This window comes from Anomaloglossus baeobatrachus, unplaced genomic scaffold (assembly GCF_048569485.1).
Source record: "Anomaloglossus baeobatrachus isolate aAnoBae1 unplaced genomic scaffold, aAnoBae1.hap1 Scaffold_139, whole genome shotgun sequence".
Classification (NCBI taxonomy): Eukaryota; Metazoa; Chordata; class Amphibia; order Anura; family Aromobatidae; genus Anomaloglossus; species Anomaloglossus baeobatrachus.
Genome location: NW_027441909.1, coordinates 554,315 through 578,004, shown reverse-complemented (window position 1 = coordinate 578,004; position 23,690 = coordinate 554,315). Strand labels below are relative to the sequence as shown.

The following is a 23,690-nucleotide window of genomic DNA, read 5'->3' as shown; positions in this document are numbered from 1 at the left end:
TACGGTAAAGGACTACATTTCCCAGACAACACCGCGCCGCCAGATCCTACATCACGCTATCCTGACATGAGCAGAGACAGCAGGAGCCAATCACAGCGCTGATAGCTGATGGCCCCGCCTACATGTATACAGCTATCAGCCAATGGGTGGTGACAAATACAGAATAGCGTGTTCCGTCAAGTGCTGTCCCCGAGTCTCTGCAGCTGTCGCTTCAGTGTGAGGTCAGCGCTGCCGGGAGGCGGAGGAGCGGAGAATAAGCTCCAGTCCTTATTTTGACAAATAAAAGGAAACTGGTTTTCTGTAATATTTCTCACGACCCTCCCATTCAATTTTGTTGTGACACAAATAAAAACCCCCATTATGTCACCTGCAGCTCAAACTCTACTTACTGCTCACTAAACCTGCCAGGTGCAATATGCATCCAAGACCATGAGCAGTTCTGGGTGTATATTGCTAATCCCTGCCTAACCGTCCCTGTATACACTAGCATACAGTAGATAAAGCGAGCTTTAGAAAAAGTATTTCTAAAGATCCTTTCTGATATGCTAATGAGTGAGGGGACTAGTCCCCTGGGCGTTAGTTCCCCTGACTAGTCGGCCCCATTAGCATGTTAGCACGTCCCTGTGGGCCCCTGTAGGCGTGCTCTCATGCTAATGAATGTGCAGGATCACAGGATGATCTCTCAACCCTCCGCTGCCATCGCGTCCGACACTGGATTTCGGCTCAGTGCACATGACCCCGCAGTGTCCATATTTCTAATCCATACCTAACTGTCCCTGTATACACTAACATAGATAAAGAGATCTTTAGAAAAAGTATTTATAAAGATCCTTTATGATATGCTAATGAGGCCAGGGACTAGTCGCAAGGGCTGTAGCTCCTGCGCTCATTCTGCTCTCTTAGCACGCCCCTGGGGGCTAACATGCTGTTGAATGCCCAGCGTCATCAGTGGTGATACGCATACCTGTGTTTGTTGTCACGGACTCAGACGCCGGGTTTAGGCTCAGTACACATGATCCGAAGTCACCGACACTTCTGGTCATATTTCTAAAGTCAGTTTATCTTATGAACATTACCCCTTCAACTAGTCACAGGGGCGGGGGCGTTAGTTTCCCTGACTAGTCGGCCCACATAGTGTGTTATCAGGCCCCTGTGGACTTGATAACATGATTTACAAGAGCCGGTGTCATTGCCAGCCCTGTACAAATCTTGCACATGCGCAGCTTTGTTCCCTCACATCACTTAACCTCTGAAGCCGGGTGTACGCGTCCCTGCATCAGAAAGGCGCACTGCACACGGGGGCAGAGATACCATTGGTGTATCCTGTGCGGCCGTACAGGGACCCAAGAGGTCTGGGGGCCCATTTATATGAGAAGCCCCGCAGGTGTCGCTGATGCAGTGTCGGTGCTTTACCTTCAGGGACTCCACGGTCAGTCTGGATCTTGTCACAGGTAGGAGATCTTCTTCTAGTCGTGACGCCACTCTCAGATTTGCGGTCAGTGGGGACCGCCACTGCAGATCAAGGGGCCCCTGGGGCTGATGGTGGGTGCAGTTAGGTGTAGTAGCCTCCTGAGAGTGAGGCAAGCCCCAGGGCCCTGAGTAAAGGTTGTAGTACCACAAGGCGCAGAATAACTCCACACAGGCAGGCTGTCTTTCAGGGTTTTTACTCACATTTGATGGCAGGGTGAGTAACCCGGGCGTAGCTGGGATGAACCAGGTGGGAACCAGGTGTCCTTCAGGCTGACTTGTGAGGGTGGCTACTAACTCGCCTTCCTTAGCCCTTGGTGGTTTGGGGTGACCCCGACTTTTAGTCCCTATGGGGGTCGCCCAGGGAAGATGCTGCAGCCTCTCTCCCCTTCGTTTGCCGTTTGCTTGTTCCCCGGACCAGGCCACTCCAGCTGCTTGCCTCCTGTGACCTATGGGCCCTAACTGTGGTTACGTGGCTGCGGCTTTTGTGGTGTTGTGGTGTGGGCTTGAAGAGCCCCACACCGGCAGGTTTAGCAAAAGAAAGCTGGATCTATCTCCGCTTCGGGATCTGCCGCCCGTTTGGGCCTGGTACTCTCTAGCAGTCTCCTTACTTCCCACTCCGTGCTCTCTCTTAGCTGAAGATGGCTTTCGGGTAGCACTCCTAGTTGACCGTTCTCCCCCGTCAGTAGCCACTGCGCGGGCGCTGTTAGACAGCATCAGCCCCACAGGTCTGCTCCTCACTGAGCCCTAAGGAGTTCTGCTCTAACCGACTCACTGCCCTCCTCTCCTGTTCTTGCCTACGCCACCTAGCAACCAGACTCTCTTACCACACCCCTTGAGAGGAGATGGAGGCTTTTGGCCCCCTCCACTATTCCAGTGGAGGTCAAGGCTTTTCCCCCTCCTGGGATCCCCAGGGGTCCTCTCATAGGTACATGTGTGAGACCTGATCACTATGCGCCTGTGTTCCACACCCCGGTCAGCCTTCTGGATTACCTGTATTGTACTGTCCCCAGCATGGGTGCAGTACTCAGTGGTGCCTGACCAGGTCAGGGGCGCCACATTCCCCCTTAGTTATCACCAGCACGTCCTCGGGCTGTAAGACAACATTTTAAAATGCATAAAACAGTAAAAGCATTTAAAACTTTATAAGACCACCAGGTACTAGACATCACCACCCTCCACCCACAAGTCCGTTAACCCACCCAAAACCCTCTCACGTTGGCCGCGCCTTCAGCCACTTCTGGCAGGATGTAGAGGCGGCTTTCACGGTCTGGTGGTTTCAGGGTATACCTGGCCTGGTGGATCCGCGCCTTCAGCCTCTTCTGGCAGGATGTAGAGGCGGCCTCCACAGTTGGTGCTGACCAGGTACCCTCTTTGTGGTGGAGAGCCAGGCCCCATAAACAGGCATGCTCTCTGGTCGCAGGTGAGCCAAGGCCCTATATACGGACGGGCTCCTCCTGGTTGCAGACGAGCCAAGCCCCTAAACAGGCTGGCCCTGGTGGTGGTGCCACTGGTGTAACTATTTACACTGCGAGAGTTTGTGGCTATAGCCAGTTCATAGCCTTAAGGTTTATGGTTTTCTCACAATAGTTTTTGTGGGCACATGCTTAAACTTGAGAACGTTGCAAAACAAACTGGTCAAACTTTAACTTTCTAACTGCTGTACTTCTTGCTTTTCTTTACTCCTCCTTACCAGGGCTTGAGCCTGTAGGGCTGCGGCACCTGCTGGTTCCTCGATCTCTCTCTTCATCTGTGGTAGTCTCGTCCGTTGGTTCTTGATCTTTCCTTTCTTTGTCTTCATCTGTTTCTTTCTTTTTAGGACAGGGTACTACATCAAGCGCATACAATCCTCTTTCGCCTTGGTGCATGGTGAACTGTACTGAATCCCCCATCTTTAGGTTTCTGCCAGGGTGTCCTCTTGGCAAATTAGCTCTCACATCTCTTCTATTGACGAAGATACCTTCTTTGATACCTGGTGCTACAATAAATCCATATCCACTTCTCAAATTGAAATCCTCCACTACTCCTCTGCAAAGGGGTCCTCTAACCTGGGCTTTAGCTCTTCTCAGGGACCTTTTCTCTTGTAGATCTCTGGCTGTGACTTCTCTCTGCTCTGGGGATGACGGTGCAGGGGACCACTGGGTTCTATGGCGCCGTGTCTTGCGGGCTGAATGCTGCGAGGTACAGCTCACGCACTCCCAGGTGAGGCTTTTGGGCAGCTCTTCGTCAGCAGACGGTGTCAGGTCTTCCTCCTCCCAGCGGGAATATGGCAGCATCTCCGGCTCTGGGTATGGATCCACTACTGGTGGCGTCAAGGTCAGCTCCTCAGCTTCTTGCCCTCCTCTCCCCCTTAGTTCTTCGCTGCACTCTGGCTGTGGCAGCGCTGGGGATGAGTGTTCCTCAACTGGCTCAGGCGGTGGACTCCTTGTTGCGGACACCACTGGAGAGACTCTGCGTGAGTGCCAGGGGAGCAGATAGCGGTCCACCATGTCTCTGGGAAACCGCGCCTCCAAGTCCGCTTTCAACTTCAGGTACTCCGGACTTGCTTGCTCCGGCGGAGACGTGGGACCCGGTTCTTCAGACTGGGGAGCGGTGTCTGCTCTGGCCTTACAGGCCGGGGTAAATGATGAGGTAGTCTGTTCTTGGCGGGCCGCGCCTGGCATGGCGACGGCCTGGTCTTGGCGGGCCGCGCCCCTCATGGCGGCGGCCTGGTCTGTGCGGGCCGAGCCTGGCGTGGCAGCGGCCTGGTCTTGGCGGGCCGCGCCCCTCATGGCGGCGGCCTGGTCTGTGCGGGCCGAGCCTGGCGTGGCAGCGGCCTGGTCTTGGTGGGCCGAGCAGGGCATCGCTGCAGGGACCGGGTCTTGGTGGGCCGAGCAGGGCATCGCTGCAGCGGCCTGGGCTGCGCGGGCCGCACCTGGCGTGGCTGCGGCCTGGTCTGGCGTCGCCGCGCCGGGCGCCTCTTCAGGGACCGCGGACGTGGCAGCAGGGATCGGGGCACTTGCGCTGGTCGAGGCATCACTCGACTCACCCATCAGTGGCGGCACCGGAGTCTGCGTCGTCGCCGTCCTGTCTGGCCCTTGGCGCGCGGCTCTCTCCTCGTAGGCCCGAACCGCCGCGGTCATCCATAGAAACTCCTCGCGTCCCTCTCTAATCAGCCTTCCGACCCTGGCTTCCAGTTGGTCGCAGAACTCGGCAAGCTCCCGACACCACCAAGCAGCGGAGCCTGGCTCTGGGTCTCTGCTCTCAGACGCCATCTTCTCTAACACGCTGCTGGCTTCTCTTCTGCTCCGCCGTCTCTGGACGCTTCCGCTCTCATCAGCGAGGTCAGAACTCTGCAGGGGATCTCTGGGTAGCCACACCTCTTCGTGGGCGGTAACTTCTTCCAGCGCGGGCTGCTGTTGTTTTTCAGCGCGCTTTTCATGGTGGCAATATGGCGGCGCTTCCAATTTTTCAAGCGGACCGCCTAGGCACATGGTCACCTGTCTGAACAGGTCTAGTCCTTATCCTGTTCGTGACGCCAGATGTGAAGCCCCGCAGGTGTCGCTGATGCAGTGTCGGTGCTTTACCTTCAGGGACTCCACGGTCAGTCTGGATCTTGTCACAGGTAGGAGATCTTCTTCTAGTCGTGACGCCACTCTCAGATTTGCGGTCAGTGGGGACCGCCACTGCAGATCAAGGGGCCCCTGGGGCTGATGGTGGGTGCAGTTAGGTGTAGTAGCCTCCTGAGAGTGAGGCAAGCCCCAGGGCCCTGAGTAAAGGTTGTAGTACCACAAGGCGCAGAATAACTCCACACAGGCAGGCTGTCTTTCAGGGTTTTTACTCATATTTGATGGCAGGGTGAGTAACCCGGGCGTAGCTGGGATGAACCAGGTGGGAACCAGGTGTCCTTCAGGCTGACTTGTGAGGGTGGCTACTAACTCGCCTTCCTTAGCCCTTGGTGGTTTGGGGTGACCCCGACTTTTAGTCCCTATGGGGGTCGCCCAGGGAAGATGCTGCAGCCTCTCTCCCCTTCGTTTGCCGTTTGCTTGTTCCCCGGACCAGGCCACTCCAGCTGCTTGCCTCCTGTGACCTATGGGCCCTAACTGTGGTTACGTGGCTGCGGCTTTTGTGGTGTTGTGGTGTGGGCTTGAAGAGCCCCACACCGGCAGGTTTAGCAAAAGAAAGCTGGATCTATCTCCGCTTCGGGATCTGCCGCCCGTTTGGGCCTGGTACTCTCTAGCAGTCTCCTTACTTCCCACTCCGTGCTCTCTCTTAGCTGAAGATGGCTTTCGGGTAGCACTCCTAGTTGACCGTTCTCCCCCGTCAGTAGCCACTGCGCGGGCGCTGTTAGACAGCATCAGCCCCACAGGTCTGCTCCTCACTGAGCCCTAAGGAGTTCTGCTCTAACCGACTCACTGCCCTCCTCTCCTGTTCTTGCCTACGCCACCTAGCAACCAGACTCTCTTACCACACCCCTTGAGAGGAGATGGAGGCTTTTGGCCCCCTCCACTATTCCAGTGGAGGTCAAGGCTTTTCCCCCTCCTGGGATCCCCAGGGGTCCTCTCATAGGTACATGTGTGAGACCTGATCACTATGCGCCTGTGTTCCACACCCCGGTCAGCCTTCTGGATTACCTGTATTGTACTGTCCCCAGCATGGGTGCAGTACTCCGTGGTGCCTGACCAGGTCAGGGGCGCCACATATACCCCAAAAGCAGGTGCAACTTTGCATTTTTATGAGCTCTTGGGCTGCAAAGGGCCCATATATTCTTCTTGCACAAGGGCCCTCTTCTGTCTGTGATCTCTCCCGTCCAGTCCCTGGACTTGTACTTCCTGCAAAGTTATTTTCTCTGATGAAGCCCTTCTGACTCTTGAGGACATCTAGATGAATGATTGTCCTGTATAAGCAAAACTATTTTTTTTTTTTTTAATTAAACTGAACTACAAAAGTGATTTTTAGCTTTGCATACATGCAGTTAAGTAAAAAAAAAAAAAAAAATGTCCCCAGAGGTGGACATCCCCTTTAAATTATGTTTTTTCTGTAATGAGTTATTAAGGTGAGGCGATATTTATCAAGTTACACTTGGATACATCTGTAGTGAGATATTGTTTGGAGAACAAGTCTGGAGGGTACAAAGACTACTTTTCTGCCGTCACAGACCTCTGTGCCACATATGATATGAGCAGGAATATCATTGTCACAAGAAGGTTGGGGGAGCCTGCGTGCAGATACTGCTTAGATGCCTTCAACTTAACCTAACAGTGAAACGGCTGATTAGAAATGTGCAGCCCTAAAATGCATTACATGAAAGGTCCACTATATGTACATAGGGTTTTGGTGGAGGAAAACTTATCAAATAATTTGTTCATGGAAACTGTTTGTGCTGCCCCTCGTCTGTACTGTGTGAACTCAGTCTAAAGGCCTGTTCAGACCAGAGTATTATGCAGATGCGTGCCGTCTGAGTAAAATCAGTTTGACTCAATAGGGCTTTTCAGATGACATTTTTTTACACAGACGCTCAGTAATTGCAGCATGCACTATGCTTATCTGAATGCCGAATGAAACTCACCCATAGAAGTCTATGGATCTAAAGAAAAAACCCTGATTCCACACACATGTTGATTTAATCTGATTTTTATGAATACACTAGCTGTAGTACCCAGTGTTAGTAACTAAGTGTCTGTCTGTCTCTCTGTGTCTGTCTTTCTCTCTCTCTCTGTCCATCTATTTCTATTTATTTTAAACACGAGGTTAAATTTTCCCCTCAAAACATAGTCTATGACGTTCCCTAAGTCACATGAGGTGGCTGTGAAAAATGTCATGATTGTAAATGAGACGGTGCGGATTCCTTTAGCGGACACACACACACACACACACACACACACACACACACACACACACACACACACACACACACACACACACACACACACACACACACACACACACACACTCCAATACATGTACACATTCATACATACATTCAGCTTAATATATTAAATTTCCAATATGAACTAAGGAAACTCTATTTGATCCTGTACATTTTTTAATGTAGATGTCTGAAAAGGGATTGCACATGGACATAAAAAACGGACACATTGACGACAACATGAGTTAAAGCTTTCTGGATGAAAATCGGATGAATATTCATACGCTCGAGTGACCCGGCCTCAGTCTTCTTTCTCTTCTGATCAGACTTTTAGAACTTTTTGTCTAAATCTACTGAGATCATGTAACTCATTTTTGCCGATGTCATTCTTCATGACAACGTATAATTGGGCTAAGAAAAATTGTTATCCAATGTAAAAAAAATTCACCATTAGATTTGCAAACTGGATAATGTACAGTCACGGCAATATCAGAATCCTCCCTTGTTTCTTGGCTCTCCTAATAATGGAACTCATCCCCAGGATAGTGATTCTAATATTGCAATCAGCTGGTAATGATGGATTAGGGAATCATCTGGGACAGTATAAAGTGCAGAATCCTACAATTATCGCTAACCATCATGTCCTATAATTGATGCATGACGTATGTATATAATTCCCGTTTCTCAGACGCCGCTTTCTCTGTTCTCCGTGCAGCTCATGACATGGAAGTGATATTATTCTTGGTCGTAATGCTCTGACGTCAGTGGGCTAAGTGCAGATCCAGTTGCTCGGTTTATCTCCATTAGAACTTCACTTTCCTTCTCAAACATCTGAGAGTGAACAAACGATATGAAAATAACTAGAATTTATTAATATTCATTAATACTAAATATATAAAATCTTGGGTTAACTTTTATATTAGTGTTGCTTTATAAAAAAAAAACGTATACTCTATGGAGCATAGAGACTAGAGCTGTCCCCAGAGGCCAGAAGACCTTTCTACAACAGATGAAAAATAAAAGCAGTATTGGGGAGCAGCAGCACAAATTTTGCCTGATCGCCAGGGATGAAATGAGAAATACACAACATAACAGGTTGCTGATTATATGCCCTCAAATCCAGAGCAGAAACATAATCAACATGTAAATGGGGTTCTCTGTGGACCACAGTCTCCTGGAATACATATAATATGGCTTGGTCACCCATTCGTAGGAAATAAGGACATCCCATTTGTGGCTGTACTTAAAGGGGTTATACATCTTTGATTCCACATATTTCTCGAAGGTAAAATAATAAAGAATATAATTACCTCCCATACCGGCGCCCTTCTAGCTATGTACGGGCTCGAGGTGCTGGAGATCACATGGAGTTGTGATGTCATGCGAGCCCCGCATCCAATCAGCGCCAGCTTCCTTCTCAACGCCTTAGGACCAAATGAGTTAATCAACAGGAAGTGAGCTCACTTCCTGTTGATTATTCGTTTGGTCCGAAGGTGGGGAGAAGGAAGCTGGCACAGATTGGATGCGGGGCTCTCATGATGTCAAAACTCCACATGAGCAACGGGAACGCGAACCACGGCACTGTTAGAAGGGCGCCAGTAAGGGTTACAAGTATAGTCTTTATTTTTTTACCTGGGGGAAATGTGAAACAGAAGGGGTTGTCCTAGTAGTGGACAACCCCTTTAAATGTGTATGCACATCTTCTGTCTTCTGATGCGCACCGCGCCTTTGACTCCAGGATTTCTGCTTGCCAGATGGAATGTACAATGACAGTTCACACCTCCAGTATGGTTGCACTACTGGTCTAAAACCGTCTTCTTTCCCTTCTGGCTAGTAGGGGCAGTTCTGCCTCTGCAGCATGGAAGAAGTGCAAGGACACTGAAGCTGGCCGGACCCAGACAACTTCAGAGTGGCATTTACAAACTGTATAGTAAAAAGCCTTTAACCACCTGCTTCTTGCCTAGGGAAAAGCCACTAAAGTGGTCGGTAACCAAGGCAACAAGCAATCAACTTTACAACTAAAAATATATCCTTTTTTGAGGACAGGATTTTTAATGACAAGTACATTGCAAAGTTGCCTGTTTGTACAAGCATTTTTAATCTTTAATGAACATGAGAAAACTTGTTTAAAGGGATATTCTCTTTATTAATGAGTAAAATTGTAATACAAGCAATATTGCAAATTACTTTTATATGGAAGTGAAGAGAGTTTTTACCCTTATTATTTACAGCTTGTTTCGTAGTTTAAAGGATGTTTAAATGTGGCAGTGCTTACAACCTCTCTCAATAGTTTGCACGCCCTGCTCGCGACACTGCACTGCTGTCTCCCAATCTGACCAGCTTCAGTGTAACTAAGGTCATTGACTGCTGTGAAGGCACAGCTGCTTCTGCTTGCAGTTTGGGCACGACTATGCCGCTAGTCTGCACTGTGAATCAAGCATTAGTGCTCTGCCTCCAGTTTGTAGGAAGCCGGGAGGCAGGGAGAGGCTCGCTCCTGAAGACTGAACCTGAAACAACCCATTTTATCTGGAGGCACTGGAGATTTGTAACAGGGCACAAAGCATTGGTTTCCTTTGCGATAAAAGCGGTGACTAGATTAATTTAATTGAATCATGGGCAGCATGACGCAGACGCTGGATGAGCGATTGCAGCCAGGTCTAAACATTCCGGCGTTTCAGAAAAAACATAGTTTGGAAATCTGGCTGGTGACTATAGGGAGAGATTTGACTTATCTTACGCGGTTCTTGTCTGGCATACATGGGACACACCTGTCAATAAGGTGGGGAAGTCCGGGGAAAAGCTGTCCGAGGAGCTCACTGGGCGAGTCAGGTCTCTCCCTATAGTCTCCCTTTCAGTTTGTTTTCTCTGAAATGCCGACCGTTTCAAAGTAAAACTTACCTGACTTTGTGCAGCCAACATCTGATTCATGCTGCCCGTTACTGAGGCAGCATTAATCTACCAACAGGTAGATTAACAGGTTCCCTATAATAATTAATAATGCAAATATAAACCATTATTATATACTCATGTTAAGCTAAAAGCTTGTAATATCAGCAAAATCTTAAAGGGAACCAGTCACCAGGTTTTTCCCCTATAAGCTGCGGTCACCACCAGTAAGCTCTTATATACAGTATTCTGTAATGCTGTATATAAGAGCCCAGGCTGTGCTGTATAACATAAAAACACCTTTATAATACTCACCTGTGGGGTGGCTGGGCTCAATAGGCGTCGATGGTCCTGGTCCGTCACCTCCTCTCTCCCATCGCCTTCCTCTTTCCCTACTCCATATGGATGACGTGTCCTACCTACTACATCATCCACATAGAGAGTCCTCCATTGCACTCCTGCACATGCGCTTCTCTCTGTACTGCTGAGAGAAGCGCATGTGCATGCGCACAACAATACTTTGCTGTCCTCAGCAGGGCAGAGAGAAGTGCAGGAGGGCAGCGGAGGCCTCTGTGTGGATGATGTAGGACGAGTCATTCACACGGAGCTGGGAAGGAGGTTGGTGAGAGAAAGAAGAGAGGAGGCGCCGGACCGAGGCCAGAGATTCCCATCGGACCAGACCGCCCCTCAGGTGAGTATAATGAAGATTTTTTTTTTATGTTATACAGAGTGGTCTGGGATCCTAGATACAATATTCTAGAATGCTGTATATAAGGGCTCACTGGTGGTGGCCACAGCTTTTAGGGGAAAAACCTGGTGATAGGTTCTCTTTAATAAGAAAAGAAACAACTAACCTTTTTCCAGTCTTCTGGACTATGATGCGTATAACCAAGCAGGTGACATAAGCCGTGTACTGCTGTCACCTGGGAGAAACATAATTATTTATATGTGAATCTTCTGGAAGTAGAAATGCAAATATTCACTAGAAGGAACAACGCACTCAAATGTAATCTTTATATGTGACAGATTCGCCGACTATACTTACTGGTGGAGGCGCAGACACTGGACAGTGGAATGAAAGGGAATATGTCACCAGGTTTTTGCCATCTAATCTGAGAGCAGTATAATGTAGGGGCAGAGACCCCGATTAAAGCGATGTGTCACTTACTGAGCTGTTTACTGTCATTTTAATAAAATCACTGTTTTCTCTGCTGCAGATCTAGCAGTTACACAGTGCTCATGAATATGCTGGACTACCTGCAGCACGCCAAGTAGTCCTGTAATGATAATCTACTGCTGATTAATCAGTGATTTATCAAAACTACACTAAGCAGCTCAGTAAGTGACACATCGCTGGAATCAGGGTCTTTGTCTCTACATTATGCTGCTCTCAGATTAGGTGGCAAAAACCTGGTGACAGATTCCCTTTAATGTTTCACCAGCAGATTTGTCAGAGCTTTTCCCTTCAATCTATAGTACTGCTCTTATAGGAGAAACAATTCTTAACCCCTCTTATAACCCAAGTAGAAGTATAATAGTCCAGGCAGTACAATCCTATTTCTATGTCATACCTCACAACAACCAACCTATGAGCTACAGAGAATTGTTACTGACAGCTCGATAACACCATAAGATTTGCATTCTCCATAACTTACAGTCAAGACATTGTTAAAATCCTCCTTCTTTTCTTGACACTGGTGATATATCAACTCTACTCCAAGGTAAATGTCTCCTAAATTGTATTCATCTGGGAATGGTGGATTAGGTAACAATCCGGGGCACAAATTCTGGAAGTATACAAGGAGCACACACAGTCAGATGTAGCCAACACATATTGTATATCATTGCAATTACTTAAAGCACCACTCCAGCATTTTTTAGGGGTTTTTTTCAGCGTTGGAATGCTTTAAATCTAAATCCTCTGCCCCCGGTCTTATACTCAAACCTGCTTTACACGTTGCAATTTCGCATACGATATCGTATGCGATCGTAACCGCCCCCATCGTATGTGCAGGACGTTCAATTTGTTGAACGTTCCGCACAAACGATTAACCCCCGTCACACGTACTTACCTTCCATACGACCTCGATGTGGGCGGCGAACGTCCACTTCCTGGAGTGGGAGGGACGTTTGGTGTCACATCGACGTCACGCGGCAGCCGGCCAATAGAAGCGGAGGGGCGGAGCTGAGCGGGACGTAAACATCCTGCCCACCTCTTTCCTTCCGCATTGTGGGCCGGGAGCCGCAGGACGTAGGTAAGATCTGTTCATCGTTCCCGGGGTGTCACACACTGCGATGTGCTCTACCCCGGGTACAATGAACAATCTGACGTTCAATTCGTCAGGAATGAACGACGTGCGTGCGATGAATGGTTTTTCGTTCAATCGCAATTACACATCGCTGTCACACGCTACAACATACCTTACGATGCCGGATGTGCGTCACTTACGACGTGACCCCGCCGACACATCGTAAGATATCTTGTAGTGTGTAAAGCGGGCTTCATTCTCTGCCATCTTCACCTTCTATCGCCACCGTTCCGGTCGGTCTTGGGCAGTGTTTCATGGAGCGCGCCAGTGGTCACAACTCAATACAAGTCTATGAGAGCCTCGTTCTGGCTCACATTGACTTGCCTTGGGAGCTTGTGAAGTCACTTCTGCCAAGTCAGAATTTGTCATCACAAGATGGTACAGCGAAAACAAAAAAAGGTTAAGACGTCGGAGGGTAAGTATAAGACTTAGATATAGGCTGGTGTCACAATTGCAAGGGACTCGCGCAAAAATTGAGTCGCATCACCCGTCACGGCCTGCTGCTCTTTGGGCAGGAGTGTGCAGCAGTATAAAAATACATGCAGCTGCACACTCCTGTACGGAGAGCGGCAGGCCATGATGGGTGATGCGACCTCAATTCTCGTGCGAGTCACGCCAGCCTTAAAGAAGCACTCCAGCGGTGAAATACCGAAAAAACCTCTGGAGTGGGGCTTTAAAGTCAGCCTTTCACCAGGTCAAAAGTGTTTATTTTATTCCTGTTGCTCCCATTGAGTATTAAGATGTTTTGGTTTTTTTTTTTAAAATCCACCATATGGTTCTAGAGACCTAGATCTGTTTTTTTAGTGCTAATTTTTGACATATTTACCAAGGGGGTGTGGCTGAAAGGTTTTGTTTGGGCTTATCTTTAGACTTCTGCATTATAAAACTGAGCCATGCCCCCTTGGTAAAGAGAATAAAAAGCACTAAATAAAAAGGTCCATATCTCTGGAACCGTATGGCGGATTTTGTTTTCTTAAATGAATACTCAGGGGAGAAGCCACCATAAAATAAGAGCAAAAACGGCCCACTGTTGAGATGGTGACAGATAACCTGCTCTGCTGTTTCTGTACCTCATGGAATGGAAATGACAGCACGTCCGTAGCTTTGTCTTGCTGTCTGTAAAGTCTGTTCAGGTGTCGGATCTTTGTATCATTTATACATATTACCCCGACATCAAACCTCTCCACGCGGAGACACTTTCTGGCAATTTCTAGATTCTTGCGTAAATGGGCTCTGCGGAGAGGGATCACGTGCTGCAGGTTCCGGATAAGAAGAGACATTACCCTGTTGAGACAAGTAATACTTAGAGACTTGGCGCTTTGGTGTTCTCCCCTTTTTGTTAGAAGAGTTTTTAAATAGTGATGGGCGGACTCTCAGATTTATGAGATCAGCGCGTTTAGCCGGACTTTTAAAAAAAACAGCAAAAAAACGGTTCCAGCCCGGAATTGATCCCGGATATCTGGCTGGACGCCGGTCACCATATAAGTCTATGGGGACCAGAATTTGGTGCTTTTTTCTTTATTTATTTAGTTTTACACCAATCTACAGTGACCCACAGACAGGTTCTGTGATTGCAAGCAGCCAAAAACTACACTGCCCCACAGGCTGGGGGTGCGTCTGACTGCAACCAATCACAGACACCAGAACTGCCGGTGGGCGGGGGAAGCAGTGAATATGTATGAGGCTAATGAGCAGCCCTGGAAGAAGAGTGAGCAACCCGGAAGCAGTTACAGCCGCGCTGGAGACTCCGTAAGTATAGTGTGATTGCTTTATTTTTTTTTATTTCCCAAGTTGCCGGGTCAGGCACCGGATACTTTTTAAGCCGCACGGATATAGACTTTTAAAGTCCTGGTCCGCCCATCACTATTCTTGGACAATAAAATGAACATGAAGTTTTCCTTCTCCAGTCAACAATCAACTCTATTCAGAGGGATAAACAGACAGAAAACATGAAATTTCCTTTCAGCTTTACTAAAAGGAAAATTAAATGCGTTGAGTGGGACTAAATAGCCGCGGACCTCCTGTGTCTGATGGATAGGTCAGCATTAGGCTAATTTCACACATCAGTTTTTTCCATCAGGCACAATCCGGAAAAAAAACGGGTAAAACGGATCCGGCGCCGGATTCATTTTATCCCCATTGATTTGTATTAGCGCTGGATTGTGCCTGATGGCCTTGCGTTGCATCCGGCTTTTGCCGGATCCGTCATAATTGCCTAAAGCGGCGGCCGGAGGGAACTTATCTTGTAACGTTTTTTGTCCGGCAAAAAAAACGCATCACGCCGGATCCGGCGTGTTTTACAATGGAAGGCTATAGACACCGGATCCGGCGTAATGCGGTAAAAAACGGATGCGGCCGCCGGATCCGTTTTTGTAAACTGAGCATGCTTCGATGTATTGAAAAAAACGGATCCAGCAAAAAAAAAAAACGGACGAAAAGGATGCAAAAACTGATGCGCCGGATCAGTTTTTTGACGGATCAGGTATATTGGAACCATCAAAAAAAAAAAAAGGATCAGGCACATCAGTTTTTGCATATTCTGCGCCCGATCCGTTGCATCATGCACACGCCGGATTGTGCCTGATGCCAAAATCTGATGTGTGAAATTAGCCTTAGGAGATCGGTGGTTGTCCGACACACAGCTCGCCAGCCATTCAGCTGAAACCTGCCACAAACTGTTACTGGCTGAGTTCACATGTCTAGTAATCATTCGTCAGAACAGATCCTGCAGCAATTTGTTGGCAAAAAAGTTATAAGTAAATCAATAAAGTTTTGTCAAAGCCAAATACCAGGATGTATCAAATACAAAGCAGCTTTATTTAAACTATGACATACCAACAAAAGGCAAAAAACAGCATAAAACAAGTGTTAAGAACGCATGTAAGAAAATAATTAGCCTAATATACATATAGCTGCCGAAATTTTGCAACATTGAAAACTCATCGTGGGCACACAGCGTCAGGTCACGTACACACGTTGAGTTTTTGGTGTTTTTTTACTTCAATACAGTATTTGTAGCTAAAACCATGGGTGGGTGATAAATACAGGAGTGGTGCCCGTGTTTCTATTATACTTTTCCTCTGATTGTTCCACTCCTGCATTTGGCTACAAATACTGAGGTAAAAGTCTCACCAAATACACAATGTGTGCACATGGCCTTAAAGGGGTTTTCTTTTCCCATGAACAAAGGTCATTTGGAAGTTGATTTTTATCAATAGATCTTGGAATAATACATTTCACCATTGTATGTGTATAAAAAAAAAAACCCCAAAAAAATGTTCCTGTGCGGAGATAATCTTATATATGTGTCCCTGCTACATACTGTGTAATGGCCGTGACTGACCGTACAGGTACATGGTTTGATCATACCACATCTCCTGGGCAGAGGAAGATGTGAGTATACAGACATTACAGCACTGATCACAGCTGATTCTTTCTGTGAGGTAAAACCTGTTTTTTTTTAAAAAAAATGGTTTACCTCAAAGAAGGAATAATTTGTGATACCATGCTATAATGTTTGTATACTTTATTACTTCCTCCCTGGCCCAGGAATTGTATGATCAGACCACGTCCCTGTACGGTCAGACACAGCCATTACACAGTACATAGCAGGGACACATATATAAGATTATTTCAGCAAAGTAACATTTTTTTTAAAACAGGCAGAAAAATTATCTACCTCACAGAATGAATCAGCAGTGATCCTGTGACGTAATGTCTATAAACTTTTGCATCCCCCCAGTTTAGGATCTGTGGTATGATCAGACAATGTCCCTGTACGGTCAGAGACGGCCATTACGCAGTACATAGCAGGGACATATATATATATATATATATCTATCTATCTATCACAGCATAGGGACAATTTTTTTTAAACAGATCCAATTGTGGAAATTATTATTCAAAGATCTACTGATTATAATGATCTTTGTTAGTAGGAAAACCCCTTTAGGCTCTGTGCCCACGTTGCGTATTTGCATGCAGTTACGCTGCGTTCTCCACTGCAGCGTAACTGCATGCGTCCTGCGTACCCAGCACAATCTATGAAGATTGTGGATAATCCATGCGCACGTTGCGTTTTAGAATGAAGCGATTTGCATGCTGCCAAATCACTGCGTTCTAAAAAGCAACATGTCACTTCTTTCGTGCGCTTTGGATGCAGCCCCCCCTCTGTCTATGGTGGGGGCTGCATCCAGAGTGCATGAAATCGGCGTTTCAGTATGCAGTGTTTCTGCAGCGATTTGAAGCACACGTGTGCTGTTTAAATCGCTGCAGAAATTTCTGCAGGGACAGAACGCAACGTGGGCACATAGCCTTAAAGTGAACCTGTCAGGTCCAATATGCACGCAGTATCACGAGCAGTTCTGGGTGTATATTGCTAATCCCTACCTAACCGTCCCTGTATACACTAGCATAGATAAAGAGATCATTAGTAAAAGTATTTCTAAAGATCTATTACCATATGCTAATGAGCGCAGGGACTAGTCCCCTGGGCGTTAGTTCCCCGGCCAGTCGCCCCTCATTAGCATGTTAGTATGTCCCTGTGGGCGTGCTAACATGTTAATGAATGTGCAGCGTCAGAGGATGATCTCACTCACCAATCCGCCGCCATCGCGTCCTCTGTGAGATTTCGACTCAGTGCGCATGACCCCGGACTTTCAGTCATGAGCACTATGTAGCCGGGTGTACGCGTCCCGGCTTCAAACTGAAGTAGTGCGCATGACCCAAACTCCGGGGTCATGCGCAAAGAGCCGAAATCCCCCAGAGGACACGATGACTGAGGAGAGGTGACAGATCATCTTCTGGTGCCATACATTCATTAGCATGTTAGCACACCCACTAACATGCTAATGGGGCTGACTGGCCAGGGAACTAACGCCCTTTTGGGACTAGTCCCCTCGCTCATTACCATACGGTAATGCTCTATGCTAGTGTATACAGGGATAGTCAGGCAGGGATTAGCAATATGCACCCACAACTGCTCGTGGTTCTGAGTGCATATTGCACCTGACAGTTTCCTTTAACCCTTTAGTGACGGAGCTAATTTTCACCTTAATGACAAGACCAAATTTTGCAATTCTGACCAGTGTCACTTCATGAGGTTATAACTCTGGAACGCTTCAACGGATCCCGGTGATTCTGAGATTGGTTTTTTCGTCACATATTGGACTTCATGTTAGTACCAAATTTAGGACAATATTTTTTGCGTTTATGAAAAAAATTGAATTTTGGCAAAAATTTTGAAAATTTAGCAATTTTCAACTTTTGAATTTTTATACCGTTAAACCAGAGATTTCTGTGACACAAAATAGTTAATAAATAACATTTCCCACATGTCTACTTTACATCAGCACAATTTTGGAAACAACATTTTTTTTTGTTAGGAAGTTAGAGGGGTTCAAAGTTTATCAGCGATTTCTCATTTTTACATCAAAATTTACAAAACCATTTTTTTAGGGACCACATCACATTTGAAGTGACTTTGAGGGGCCTAGGTGACAGAAAATACCCAAAAGTGACACAATTCTAAAAACTGCACCCCCCAAAGTACTCAAAACCACATTCAAGAAGTTTATTAACCCTTCAGGTGCTTCACATGAACAAAAGCAATGTGGAATGAAAAAAAGCAAAAATTAAATTTTACCTAAAAATGTTGCTCTAACCCAAATTTATTCACTTTTAGAAGAAATAACACAACAAAATGGACCCCAAAACTTGTTACCCACTTTCTTATGAACGTGCCAATACCCCACATGTGGTCAGAAACCTCTGTTTGGACAAATGGGAGGGCTCGGAACAGAAGGAGCAATATTTGAATTTTGGAAAGCCAATTTGGCTGAAAAAGATTGTGGGCACCATGTCGCATTTGGAGGTCCCCTAAGGTACCTAAACAGCAGAAAGCCCGCACAAGTGACCCCATTTTGGAAACTAGGCCCCTCAAGGAATTTATCTAGAACTTTGGTGAGTACCCTGAACCCCCAGGTGCTTCACAGAATTGTATAACGTTGAGCCATGAAAAAAAAAAAAAAAATTTTACCACAAAATTGTTATTTCAACCAGGTAGCTTTTTTTTTTTACAAGTGTAAAAGGAAAAAATTCAGCATAAAATTTATTGTGCAATTTCTCCTGAGTATGCTGATACCTTATATGTGGTGGAAATCAACTGTTTGGGTGCATGGCAGGGCTCGGAAGGGAAGGAGCGCCATTTGACTGCACAATTGGCTGGAATCATTAGCGGACGCCATGTTGCATTTGGAGAGCCCCTGAGGTGCCTATAGAGTGAATCTCCCCAACATGTGGCCCCATTTTGGAAAATAGACCCCAGAAGGAATTTATCTAGATGTTTGGTGAGTACCCTGAACCCTCAGGTACTTCACAGAAGTTTAGAATGTTGAGCTGTGAAAATAAAAAAAAAAATGTTACCACAAAATTGTTATTTCAACCAGGTAGCTTTTTTTTTTTACAAGAGTAAAAGGAAAAAAATCAGCATAACATTTATTATGCAATTTCTCCTGAGTTTGGCGATACCTTATATGTGGTGGAAATCAACTGTTTGGGCGCATGGCAGGGCTCGGAAGGGAAGGAGTGCCATTTGACTGCAAAATTGGCTGGACTCAATGGCGGACGCTATGTTGCATTTGGAAAGCCCCTAAGGTGCCTAAACAGTGGAGGTCCCCCACAAGTGACCCCATTCTGGAAACAAGACACCTCAAGGCTTTTATCTAGGTGTATATTGAGCAGTTTGAATCCAAGAGTACTTCACAGAATTTGATAAGCTTAGGTTGCCATATTGAAAATTTTCATTTTTTTTCACAAAAATGTTGCTTCAGCATCAAATTTCTTACTTTTTCAAGAGACAACAACAAACCGTGGAAAACACAGGTTGTTATCCAATGTCTTATAAGCACAGGGATACCCCACATGTGGCCAAAAACCTCTGTTTGGATAAATGGGAGGGCTTGGAATGGAAGGAGCACCATTTGAATTCTGGAAAAGTTGAAATAAATTGCGGGCATCATGTCACATTTGCAGGGCCCCTTGGGTCCCTATACAGCAGAAACCCCCCACAAGTGACCCCATTTTGGAAACTGGATTTTATTCAGGAGTATAGTAAGCATTTTGAATCCATAGGTACTTCACAAAAATGTTGCTGTAGCAACAAATATCTCACTTTTAGGCTATGTGGCCATGATCCAGTGACACGGCGTCTAGTACACAGTGTCAGCCTCCTGCAGAGATGTGAGTGTTGTCCACGGGAGAACGCAGCTGCCCATGCCCAGGATTTGGGTTCAGGCCGCTGTGGAGCTCTATGCTACCTGCAGAGAACACTCATCTCCGCAGCATAAATTGACATGCTGAGGCTCGGGAAGCTGCGCCACACGTCAGTGTATGCTGCGGAGAAAAGAAGCACAGTGGGCACGGGATTTCTAAAAATCCTTCCACTGTGCTTCTACTGCACAACGCAGCGCTATGGACGCAGGGAAAACACTCTGCGCCCAAAACGCTGCAAACCCCGATTGTGGGCACACAGCCTAAAATGCTACAATGGATGAATGGATAGATGTCAAACATATATAACGTCCCACCCCCCTGCATATTCTAAGCTGGCGCCCTTTAGTGCCTTTCATTTGGCACTAAAGGGTGCCTAGCCTTGTATTTAGCCCCCCAAAAAATTAATAATTAAAATAAACGACGTGGGGTCCCCCCTATTTTTGATAGCCAGCTAGGGTAAAGCAGACAGCTGTAGCCTGCAAACCACAGCTGACAGCTTTACCTTGGCTGGTGATCAATTTGGAGGGCTCCCCAGGCGGTTTTTAAAAAAAAAACAAAACACGTGGGGTCCCCCCCAAATTAGATCACCAGCCAAGGTGAAGCAGACAGCTGGGGTCTGGTATTCTCAGGGTGGGAAGAGCCATGGTTATTGGACTCTTCCCAGCCTAAAAATAGCAGGCCGCAGCCGCCCCAGAAGTGGCGCATCCATTAGATGCGCCAATCCTGGCGCTTCGCTCCAGCTCATCCCGCGCCCTGGTGCGGTGGCAAACGGGGTAATATACGGGGTTGATACCAGCTGTAATGTCACCTGGCATCAAGCCCTGGGGTTAGTGATGTCACGGCATCTAAACAGATACCCGACATTACTAACCCAGTCAAGTAATAGAAAAAAATAAAGACAAAAAAAAAATTTATTTGAAAAAAAAACTCCCCGAAACATTCCTCTTTTACCAATTTATTGAAAATAAATAAATTTCGGTCGCTGTAATCCATTTTGGAGGTCCCTCGGCGACTCTGGACCTTCTAGAATATGGGGGGCACGTTCAGGGAACGTATCCCCCATTTTCTGGAAGAGCAAGCTCTCCATGAGCAGTGTGGGTGCAGTAATCTGAGAATACTGCACTCACACTGCCCCGGTCCAACCTAAGGCAGAGTGACCTGCAGTAATCTCATTCTAGAATATGAGGGGCACGCTCACAGAACGTACCCCCCATTTTCTAGAACAGCAGTCTCTCCATGTGAGGAGTGTGGCTGCAGATTACCATACTCACCCTCCCCCGGTCCACAGTGCAGCAGCGACGTCGGCGTCCCTCGGCGACTCTGGACCTTCTAGAATATGGGGGGGCACGTTCAGGGAACGTATCCCCCATTTTCTGGAAGCGCAAGCTCTCCATGAGCAGTGTGGGTGCAGTAATCTGAGAATACTGCACCCACACTGCCCCGGTCCAACCTAGGGCAGAGTGACCTGCAGTAACCTCATTCCAGAATATGAGGGGTACGCTCACAGAACGTACCCCCCATATTCTGGAACAGCAGTCTCTCCATGTGAGGAGTGTGGCTGCAGATTACTGCACTCACTCTCCCCCGGTCCACAGTGGAGCAGCAGCAGCGACGTCAGGGATCCAGCTGACAGCCGCTGTCTGCGCATGCGCCGCCAGCTTTCCAGAGGGAGTGATCGCGGGGACGGAGCACCAACAGCCGCCAGGTAACGTAAGACCTGGGGCTGGGGCTGGCGGGGGAGTGACGGGGGGTGACGGGGGGACCTGGGGACACCTTTATGCCGCAGGAGGACATTTCCCTCCGATCTGAAATGTTTGATCATTTCAGATCGGAGGGAAATGAATGCAGAGCTGGCGGCGGCAGTTTTCGGCGCGCGTCGGCGCCATTTTGGATGTCCGGGGGGGGGGGGGGGGGGGGGTTGATTTCTCCGGTACCGGGGGCTTTGGGGGCACTAAAGGATTATATTTCTTTCTCATCTGACATGTTTGATCATGTCAGATGAGAAAGAAATCAGTTTTATTTGCCATTTTTTTTTTTTTTGTGTACGTCGGTATGCGGTGTATACCGACGATCACATTATCGGGGAGCAAAAAAAACACCCCGATTCATAATCTTGGGGGTCTCAGCTACCTCCGGTAGCTGAAACCCCCGAGATTTTTCGTTACTGGGGGGCGCTACAAGCTTTTTCCGGCCTGACGTCTCAAGACGTCGGAACAGAATAAGTACCCTGTTTTTCCGACGTCTTGAGACGTTAGGCCGTCGCTATGGGGTTAAAGTAACTGCTGTGCGATATGAAATCAGGGACAAATACACCATGTCCTGCCAGCCACGGACTGTATGGAGTTAAAAAAAATCACGTGACGAGAGCCGAGCGCACCGCGTCCAATCACTTACGTTAAGGCTACTTTCACACATCCGGTTTTTGCCATCAGGTACAATCCGGAAAAAAACGGGTAAACCGGATCCGGTACCGCATCCGGTTTATCCCCATAGACTTGCATTGTAACCGGATTGTACCTGATGGCTTTGCGTTGCATCCGGTTTTTTCCGGATGCGGCAAAATTTATCAAAGCGGCGGCCGGAGGCAACGTGTCTTGCAGCGTTTTTTTGTCCGGCAAAAAAAACGCATCGTGCCGGATCCGGCACGATACGGCGTGTTTTACAATGAAAGCCTATGGACGCCGGATCCGGCGCAATGCGGTAAAAAATGGATGCGGCTACCGGATCCGTTTTTGTAAACTGCGCATGCACCAAATTAATTAAAAAAGCTGATCCTTCAAAAAACAGGACAAACCGGATGCAAAAACGGATGCAAACCGTATCCACCGGATCCGGTTTTGTACGCATCCGGCATAACGGATCCGTTAAAAAAACGGATCCGGTGGATACGGTTTTACATTTTTTTGCCGGATCCTTTGGATCAGGAAAAAAAAGGATTGTGCCTGAATGCAGAAAACTGATGTGTGAAAGTAGCCTTAAGGCTGCTTTCACACATCTGGTTTTTACTCTGCGGCACAATCCGGCACTTTGCAGGAAAATCGCAACCGGCTTTTTTTGCTGCCGGTTCCGATTTTCCTGCATAGACTTTAATTAGTGCCGCATTGTGCCGCATGGCCTTGCGTTCCGTCCGGTTTTTGCCGCATGCGGCAGATTTAGCCGATGCGGCGGCCGGATGGAACGCTGCCTGGCACGTTTTTTCGTGCGGCAGAAAAAACCGCATTGCGCCGCATTCGGCCGGTGCGGCGCATTTTTCAATGCATGCCTATGACGGCCGGATGCGGCGCGATGCGGCAAATACCGCATCTGGCCGCCGCATGCGGTTTTTGCCACTGCGCATGCTCAGTAGCATGCCGCAAGCGGCAAAAACCGGGCGGGCCGCATGGGAAAAACTTATGCAAAGGATGCGGTGTTTTCACCGCATCCGTTGCATAGCTTGCACAGCCGGATTGAGCCGCAGAGCTCAAGCCGGATGTGTGAAAGCATTAAGTACGGGCTTGTGCTCCTGGACTCTGCACGAAAGCGGAACTTTCAGTGCGAGAGAGGGGGGAACCATACTTCTGATGGACCGAGAACACACCGGAAGTAAGGCTGTTTAGACCGGAAGTTGATGGGTTTTTTTTTAATTTCGGTTATTTTTCTCTTAGAAGAGGTGCAGCGGCCGGCACTGCAAGCGAATGTGTGAGTAGCGGTGTGAGCCGCCGTCCCCCTCCTCCCGCTGTGTGACGTGTCACCTCTGGCTCGTAGTTACCGCGTGTTGTGTCTCCACGAGTCTTTTGGTTTTCGTTCTCGGAGAATGCTGAAGCTTGTGGTTCCCCTGGTCACATGACTGATCCTCTTCTGTGGTATAATATAAGCGGCTGTTGTATGGAGTTCTGGTTGGATGTCCCTTTCTGGTTGGGATGTTTTTC

At 47.6% G+C, this 23,690-nt stretch overlaps 2 protein-coding genes across 2 annotated transcripts in view; one reads left to right on the top strand and one right to left on the bottom strand.

Annotated features, from left to right (window-relative positions):
- Positions 1-7,948: 7,948 nt before the first annotated feature.
- Positions 7,949-22,210, bottom strand: LOC142260611 (endoribonuclease YbeY-like). The gene is made up of 5 exons (XM_075332004.1): positions 22,177-22,210; positions 13,581-13,794; positions 11,857-11,988; positions 11,056-11,124; positions 7,949-8,146 (listed from the first exon to the last, which is right to left on the bottom strand). The coding sequence occupies exons 2-5, from the start codon at positions 13,788-13,790 to the stop codon at positions 8,051-8,053; spliced, it is 507 nt and encodes a 168-aa protein (XP_075188119.1). The 5' UTR covers positions 13,791-13,794; positions 22,177-22,210; the 3' UTR covers positions 7,949-8,050.
- LOC142260616 (uncharacterized) overlaps positions 21,446-23,690 on the top strand; it is a 57,194-nt gene continuing 54,949 nt past the window's right edge. Inside the window, exon 1 of the mRNA XM_075332009.1 lies at positions 21,446-21,487. The gene's annotated coding sequence lies outside the window, so the exon portion shown is untranslated. The remainder of the gene's footprint in view (positions 21,488-23,690) is intronic.